Genomic DNA, 9092 nt, shown 5'->3' with positions numbered 1-9092 from the left:
GCAATGTGGTTGAGATTGCATCGTCTGTGGACCTATTTGGGCGGTAAGCAAATTGGAGTGGGTCTAGGGTGTCAGGTAGGGTGGAGGTGATATGGTCCTTGACTAGTCTCTCAAAGCACTTCATGATGACGGAAGTGAGTGCTACGGGCGGTAGTCGTTTAGCTCAGTTACCTTAGCTTTCTTGGGAACAGGAACAATGGTGGCCCTCTTGAAGCATGTGGGAACAGCAGACTGGTATAGGGATTGATTGAATATGTCCGTAAACACACCGGCCAGCTGGTCTGCGCATGCTCTGAGGGCGCGGCTGGGGATGCCGTCTGGGCCTGCAGCCTTGCGAGGGTTAACACGTTTAAATGTCTTACTCACCTCGGCTGCAGTGAAGGAGAGACCGCATGTTTCCGTTGCAGGCCGTGTCAGTGGCACTGTATTGTCCTCAAAGCGGGCAAAAAAGTTATTTAGTCTGCCTGGGAGCAAGACATCCTGGTCCGTGACTGGGCTGGATTTAATCTTGTAGTCCGTGATTGACTGTAGACCCTGCCACATGCCTCTTGTGTCTGAGCCATTGAATTGAGATTCCACTTTGTCTCTGTACTGACGCTTAGCTTGTTTGATAGCCTTACGGAGGGAATAGTTGCACTGTTTGTATTCAGTCATGTTGCCAGACACCTTGCCCTGATTAAAAGCAGTGGTTCGCGCTTTCAGTTTCACGCGAATGCTGCCATCAATCCACGGTTTCTGGTTAGGGAATGTTTTTATCGTTGCTAGGGTTATTATGGGTTATTATGGGTTAGGGTTATTATGGGTTAGGGGTTAGGGCTATTATGGGTTAGGGTTATTATGGGTTAGGGGTGAGGGTTATTATGGGTTAGGGTTATTATGGGTTAGGGGTATTATGGGTTAGGAGTATTATGGGTTAGGGGTTAGGGGTATTATGGGTTAGGGTTATTATGGGTTAGGGGTGAGGGTTATTATGGGTTAGGGTTATTATGGGTTAGGGGTTAGGGGTATTATGGGTTAGGGGTGAGGGTTATTATGGGTTAGGGTTATTATGGGTTAGGGGTATTATGGGTTAGGGTTATTATGGGTTAGGGGTTATTATGGGTTAGGGTTATTATGGGTTAGGTTTATTATGGGTTAGGTTTATTATGGGGTAGGGTTATTATGGTTAGGGTTATTATGGTTAGGGATTAGTGTTATCATGGGGTAGGGTTAGAGGGTAGGGTTATTAGGGAGTAGGGGTTAGGGTTAGGGGTATTATGGGTTATGATGGGTTAGGGGTATTATGGGTTAGGGGCATTATGGGTTAGGGGTATTATGGGTTAGGGGTATTATGGGTTAGGGGTATTATGGGTTAGGGGTATTATGGGTTAGGGGTATTAGGGTTTAGGGGTATTATGGGTTTAGGGGTATTATGGGTTATGGGTATTATGGGTTATGGGTATTATGGGTTATGGGTATTATGGGTTAGGGGTATTGTGGGTTAGGGTTATTATGGGTTAGGGGAATTATGGGTTAGGGGAATTATGGGTTAGGGTTATGATGGGTTAGGGGTAGTATGGGTTAGGGTTATGATGGGTTAGGGGTAGTATGGGTTAGGGTTATGATGGGTTAGGGGTATTATGGGTTATGATGGGTTAGGGGTATTATGGGTTATGATGGGTTAGGGGTATTATGGGTTAGGGTTATTATGGGTTAGGGTTATTATGGGTTAGGGTTATTATGGGTTAGGGTTATTATGGGTTAGGGGTATTATGGGTTAGGGGTATTATGGGTTATGGGTATTAGGGTTTAGGGTTATTATGGGTTATGGGTATTATGGGTTAGGGGTATTATGGGTTTGGGTTATTATGGGTTTGGGTTATTATGGGTTAGGGTTATTATGGTTAGGGGTTAGGGTTATTATGGGGTAGGGGGTAGGGTTAGAGGGTAGGGTTATTAGGGAGTAGGGGTTAGGGGGTAGGGTTAGAGGGTAGGGTTATTAGGGAGTAGGGGTTAGGGGTTAGGGTTATTATGGGGTAGGGGGTAGGGTTAGAGGGTAGGGTTATTAGGGAGTAGGGGTTAGGGGTTAGGGTTATTATGGGTTAGGGGGTAGGGTTAGAGGGTAGGGTTATTAGGGAGTAGGGGTTAGGGGTTAGGGTTATTATGGGTTAGGGGGTAGGGTTAGAGGGTAGAGTTATTAGGGAGTAGGGGTTAGGGGTTAGGGTTATTATGGGTTAGGGGTAGGGTTAGAGGGTAGGGTTATTAGGAGTAGGGGTTAGGGGTTAGGGTTATTATGGTTTAGGGGTAGGGTTAGAGGGTAGGGTTATTAGGGAGTAGGGGTTAGGGGTTAGGGTTATTATGGGGTAGGGGTAGGGTTAGAGGGTAGGAATATTAGGGAGTAGGGGTTAGGGGTTAGGGTTATGATGGTTTAGAGGGTAGGGTTAGAGGGTAGGGTTATTAGGGAGTAGGGGTTAGGGTTATTATGGGTTAGAGCGTAGGGTTAGAGGGTAGGGTTATTAGGGAGTAGGGGTTAGGGGTTAGGGTTATTATGGGTTAGGGGTATTATGGGTTAGAGGGTAGGGTTAGAGGGTAGGGTTATTAGGGAGTAGGGGTTAGGGGTTAGGGTTATTATGGGGTAGGGGTAGGGTTAGAGGGTAGGGTTATTAGGGAGTAGGGGTTAGGGGTTAGGGTTATTATGGTTTAGGGGTATTATGGGTTAGAGGGTAGGGTTAGAGGGTAGGGTTATTAGGGAGTAGGGGTTAGGGGTTAGGGTTATGATGGTTTAGGGTCATTATGTTTAGGGGTATTATCGGTTACTGGTTTGGGTTATTATGGGTTAGGGGTAGGGTTAGAGGGTAGTGTTATTATGGGTTAGGGGTTATGGGGTAGGGTTAGACGGTAGGGGTTTTAGGGGTAGGGGTTAGGGGTTAGGGGTTAGAGGTGTGTAGTTGGGACTTACTTGTTTGAGAAGCGGAATGGGATCATGTTCTGCAGGCTGGTGTGGTACTTGAAGTGTTTGTTGGGAGGGGGGTCCTCTTCCCTGTAGTCCAGGGAAGGTAGGCCCTCTGGATTCATCTCCATGGTGGCAGTAGATTCATTATTCCATATAACACTATCACTTATTTTCCTCTGTACATGGAGAAAGGAGGGGAGAGAGACAATTACAGTATAACAAGCCTTTATATCAAATGTACCATATATTGTAACCAAGGAGGGGACAAATGTACCATCAAAGAGTGTATTGTAACCAAGGAGGGGATAAATGTACCATCAAAGAGTGTATTGTAACCAAGGAGAGGACAAATGTACCATCAAAGAGTGTATTGTAACCAAGGAGGGGACAAATGTACCATCAAAGAGTGTATTGTAACCAAGGAGGGGACAAATGTACCATCAAAGAGTGTATTGTAACCAAGGAGGGGACAAATGTCATCAAAGAGTGTATTGTAACAAGGAGGGGACAAATGTACCATCAATTGGAGGGGACAAATGTACCAAATACCATCATAGAGTGTATTGTAACCAAGGAGGGGACAAATGTACCACCAAAGAGAGAGAGAGAGAGAGAGAGAGAGAGAGAGAGAGAGAGAGAGAGAGAGAGAGAGAGAGAGAGAGAGGTGGGTGGTATAGAGGAGATGGACACACTGGTTGCCCTCTAGGTTACAGAGAGCTGGTCATCCCATCCACCACACTACCAGGTGGGTGGTATAGAGGAGACGGACCCACTGGTTGTCCTCTAGGTTACAGAGAGCTGGTCATCCCATCCACCATACTACCAGGTGGGTGGTATAGAGGAGATGGACCCACTGGTTGTCCTCTAGGTTACAGAGAGCTGGTAGTCCCCATCCACCACACTACCAGGTGGGTGGTATAGAGGAGATGGACCCACTGGTTGTCCTCTAGGTTACAGAGAGCTGGTAGTCCCATCCACCACACTACCAGGTGGGTGGTATAGAGGAGATGGACCCACTGGTTGTCCTCTAGGTTACAGAGAGCTGGTCATCCCATCCACCACACTACCAGGTGGGTGGTATAGAGGAGATGGACCCACTGGTTGTCCTCTAGGTTACAGAGAGCTGGTAGTCCCATCCACCACACTACCAGGTGGGTGGTATAGAGGAGATGGACCCACTGGTTGTCCTCTAGGTTACAGAGAGCTGGTAGTCCCATCCACCACACTACCAGGTGGGTGGTATAGAGGAGATGGACCCACTTTTTGTCCTCTAGGTTACAGAGAGCTGGTCATCCCATCCACTATACTACCAGGTGGGTGGTATAGAGGAGATGGACCCACTGGTTGTCCTCTAGGTTACAGAGAGCTGGTAGTTCCATCCACCACACTACCAGGTGTGAAACAGGGTATAGAGGAGATGGACCCACTGGTTGCCCTCTAGGTTACAGAGAGCTGGTAGTCCCATCCACCACACTACCAGGTGGGTGGTATAGAGGAGATGGACCCACTGGTTGTCCTCTAGGTTACAGAGAGCTGGTAGTCCCATCCACCACACTACCAGGTGGGTGGTATAGAGGAGATGGACCCACTAGTTGTCCTCTAGGTTACAGAGAGCTGGTCATCCCATCCACCAAACTACCTGGTGTGATACATGGAAGAGACTCGGGCAGTATGCTAATTTGGTATAGAGCAGACCTAACCCACTATTACATTTGTCAAAAAAGGAACATTTTACATTTTGTTGTCCTCTGTAATAATAGTCCATAGGATGCTTTGTTGCGATATAGGAAGCCGATTCTAGATTTAATTTAGGATTGGGAGATGCTTAATGTGAGTCTGAATGGAGAGTTTACAGTCTAACCAGACTCCTAGGTATTTGTAGTTGTACACATATTCTAAGTCAGAACCGTCCAGAGTAGTGATGCCGGACTGGCGGGCAGGTGCGGGCAGCGATCGGTTGAACAGCATGCCTTTAGTTTTACTTGCATTTAAGAGCCGTTGAAGGCCACGGAAGGAGATTTGTATGGCATTGAAGCTCGTCTGGAGGTTAGTTAACACAGTGTCCAAAGAAGGGCCAGAAGTATACAGAATGGTGTCGTCTGCGTAGAGGTGGATCAGAGAATCACCAGCAGCCAGAGCGACATCATTGATGTATACAGAGAAGAGAGTCGGTCCAAGAATTGAACCCTGTGGCACCTCCATAGAGACTTCCAGAGGTCCGGACAACAGACCCTCCGATTTGACACACTGAACTCTATCTGAGAAGTAGATGGTGAACCAGGCGAGACAGTCATTTGAGAAACCAAGGCTGTTGAGTCTGCTGATAAGAATGTGGTGATTGACAGAGTAAGAATGAATACGGCTGCACAGTATTGTCTCTTATCGATGGCGGTTATGATATTGTTTAGGACCTTGAGCGTGGCTGAGGTGCACCCATGACCAGCTCTGAAACCAGATTGCATAGCGGAGAAGGTACGGTGGGATTCGGAGAAGGTACGGTGGGATTAACTTTGGCTTTCGAAGACCTTAGAAAGGCAGGGTAGAATATATATAGGTCTATAACAGTTTGGGTCTAGAGTGTCTCCCCCTTTGAAGAGGGGGATGACTGCAGCAGCTTTCCAATCCTTGGGAATCACAGACGATACGAAAGAGAGGTTGAACAGGCTAGTAATAGGGGTTGCAACAATTTCGGTAGATCATTTTAGAAAGAGAGGGTCCAGATTGTCTAGCCCAGCTGATTTGTAGGGGTCCAGATTTTGCAGCTCTTTCAGAACATCAACTATCTAGATTTGGGTGAAGGAGAAGTGGGGAGGCTTGGGCGAGTTGCTGTGGGGGGTGCAGGCCTGTTGACCGGGGTAGGGGTAGCCAGGTGGAAAGCATGTTCCATGATCTCGCCATCACGGTTGACAACTCCATTGTGTCCTCCTCCCAGAGCGTGATGGCGTGATCCTGGACAACACCCTGTCGTTCTCAACCAACATCAAGGCGGTGGCCCGTTCCTGTAGGTTCATGCTCTACAACATCCGCAGAGTACGACCCTGCCTCACACAGGAAGCGGCGCAGGTCCTAATCCAGGCACTTGTCATCTCCCGTCTGGATTACTGCAACTCGCTGTTGGCTGGGCTCCCTGCCTGTGCCATTAAACCCCTTCAACTCATCCAGAACGCCGCAGCCCGTCTGGTGTTCAACCTTCCCAAGTTCTCTCACGTCACCCCGCTCCTCCGTTCTCTCCACTGGCTTCCAGTTGAAGCTCGCATCCGCTACAAGACCATGGTGCTTGCCTACGGAGCTGTGAGGGGAACGGCACCTCAGTACCTCCAGGCTCTGATTAGGCCCTACACCCAAACAAGGGCACTGCGTTCATCCACCTCTGGCCTGCTCGCCTCCCTACCACTGAGGAAGTACAGCTCCCGCTCAGCCCAGTCAAAACTGTTCGCTGCTCTGGCCCCCCAATGGTGGAACAAACTCCCTCACGACGCCAGGACAGCGGAGTCAATCACCACCTTCCAGAGACACCTGAAACCCCACCTCTTTAAGGAATACCTAGGATAGGATAAGTAATCCCTCTCACCCCCCTTTAAGATTTAGATGCACTATTGTAAAGTGACTGTTCCACTGGATGTCATAAGGTGAATGCACCAATTTGTAAGTCGCTCTGGATAAGAGCGTCTGCTAAATGACTTAAATGTAAATGTAATGTAATGTATGGCCAGCCATAGAGAAAAGCTTATTTAAATTCTCAATTATCGTAGAATAGTGTTTCTACGATAATTGAAAAAAACAGTGTTTCCTAGCCTCAGAGCAGTGGGCAGCTGGGAGGAGGTGTTCTTATTCTCCATGGACTTTACAATGTCCCAGAACTTTTTTGAGTTTGTGCTACAGGATGCAAGTTTCTGTTTGAAAAAGCTAGCCTAGGCATTTGTAACTGCCTGTTTATATTGGTTCCTAACTTCCCTGAAAAGTTGCATATCACGGGGGCTATTCGATGCTAATGCAGTACGACACAGGATGTTTTTGTGTTGGTTAAGGGTCGTCAGGTCTGGGGAGAACCAAGGGCTATATCTGTTCCTGTTTCTACATTTTTTGAATGGCGCATGCTTATTTAAGATCATGAGGAAAGCACTTTTAAAGAATAACCAGGCATCCTCTACTGACGGGATGAGGTCAATATCCTTCCAGGATACCCGGGCCAGGTCAATTAGAAAGGCCTGCACGCTGAAGTGGTTTAGGGAGCGTTTGACAGTGATGAGAGGTGGTCATTTGACCGTAGACCCATTACGGATGCAGGCAATGAGGCAGTGATCGCTGAGATCTTGGTTGAAGACAGCAGAGGTGTATTTGGATGGCAACTTGGTTAGGATGATCTGTGAGGGTGCCCGTGTTTACAGATTTGGGGATGTACCTGGTACGTTCATTGATAATTTGTGTGAGATTGAAGATAGATTTGGGGCAATCAATTCACATATGGTGTCCAGGGCACAGCTAGGGGCAGAGGGTGGTCTATAGCAAGCGGAAACGGTGAGAGACTTGTTTCTGGAAAGGTGGATTTTTAAAAGTAAAATCTTGAATTGTTTGGGTACAGACCTGGATAGCATGACAGAACTCTACAGATTAGCTCTGCAGTAGATTGCAACTCCACCCCCTTTGGCAGATCTATCTTGTCGGAAAATGTTATAGTTAGGGATGGAAATTTCAAGGTTTTTGGTTCATTTCTTAAGTCAGGATTCAGACACGGCTAAGACATCCGGGTTGGCAGAGTGTGCTAACGCAGTGAGTAAAACAAACTTAGGGAGGAGTCTTCTAATGTTAACATGCATGAAACCAAGGCTTTTATGGTTACAGAAGTCAACAAATGATAGCGCCTGGGGAATAGGAGTGGAGCTAGGCACTGCAGGACCTGGATTCACCTCTACAACACCAGAGGAACAGAGGAGGAGTAGGATGAGGGTAGGTCTAAAGGCTATAAGAACTGGTCGTCTAGTGCGTTCAGAACAGAGGAGGAGTAGGGTAAGGGTAGGTCGAAAGGCTATAAGAACTGGTCGTCTAGTGCGTTCAGAACAGAGGAGGAGTAGGATGAGGGTAGGTCTAAAGGCTATAAGAACTGGTCGTCTAGTGCGTTCAGAACAGAGGAGGAGTAGGGTAAGGGTACGGCTAAAGGCTATAAGAACTGGTCATCTAGTACGTTCAGAACAGAGAGTAAAAGGAGCCGGTTTCTGGAAGTGATAGAATAGATTCAAGGCATAGTGTACAGACAAAGATATGGTAGGATGTGAATACAGTGGAGGTAAACCTATGTATTGAGTGATGATGAGAGAGATATTGTCTCTAGAAACATAACTTAGACCAGGTGATGTCACCGCATGTGTGGGAGGTGGAACTAAAGGGTTAGCTAAGGTATATTGTGCAGTTGCAAGAAGCTCAACAGTGAAATAAGGCAATGATTACTAACCATAACAGCAATGGACAAGGCATATTGACGTTAGGGAGAGGCATGCGTAGCCGAGTGTGACCTTAATTGCTTTCCGTCTGTAAGCTGTTAGAATGGTTGTTAAGACACTATGTTCATTCATTGTTTATGGTTCATTGAACAAGCATGGAAAACAGTGTTTAATAAATCCCTTTACAATGAAGATCTGTGAAATTATTTGGATTTTTACTAATTTTTTTTGATATTTATTTTTATTTTTCCCTTTTGTACTTTAACTATTTGTACATGTCTATAACCCTGTACATACCCATAATATGACAATTGAAATGTGTCTATTCCTTTGAAACATGTGACTGTAATGTTCACTGTTCATTTTTATTGTTTATTTCACTGTTGTTTATTATCTACTTCACTTGCTTTGGCAATGTTAACATATGTTTCCCATGACAATAAAACACTTTGAAAGAGAGAGAGAGACTGAGAGAGAGAGAGAGAGAGAGAGAGAGAGAGAGAGAGAGAGAGAGAGAGAGAGAGAGAGAGAGAGAGAGAGGAGGTGGTGAAGGAGATTAAATGTACTTACGTAAGAAAGCCCTGAGATGATCTCCTTCTCTGGTGTTTGGTAAACATTCATTGTGTCTGAGGGATAAAAGAACAGACAGAAAATAACCCTGTAATCAAATGAGGGTTAGGGTTATACCCCCCCACCAGAGGGTTAGGGTTATACCCCCCACC

General features: G+C 46.5%; 1 protein-coding gene across 1 annotated transcript in view; it reads right to left on the bottom strand.

The window, feature by feature from the left end:
* Positions 1 to 9092, bottom strand: part of LOC124035374 (ATP-binding cassette sub-family C member 12-like) — a 90417-nt gene that overhangs the window by 77401 nt on the left and 3924 nt on the right. The window contains exons 2-3 of the mRNA XM_046348834.1: positions 8941 to 8996; positions 2939 to 3108 (exon numbers count right to left, since the gene is read on the bottom strand). Coding sequence (XP_046204790.1) covers positions 2939 to 3108; positions 8941 to 8991 — 221 coding nt within the window. The 5' untranslated portion in view covers positions 8992 to 8996. The remainder of the gene's footprint in view (positions 1 to 2938; positions 3109 to 8940; positions 8997 to 9092) is intronic.

The sequence above is a fragment of the Oncorhynchus gorbuscha genome, linkage group LG05, assembly GCF_021184085.1.
Source record: "Oncorhynchus gorbuscha isolate QuinsamMale2020 ecotype Even-year linkage group LG05, OgorEven_v1.0, whole genome shotgun sequence".
NCBI lineage: Eukaryota > Metazoa > Chordata > Actinopteri > Salmoniformes > Salmonidae > Oncorhynchus > Oncorhynchus gorbuscha.
The sequence above is the reverse complement of the archived record's forward strand: the minus strand, read 5'-3'. Positions and strand labels throughout refer to the sequence as shown.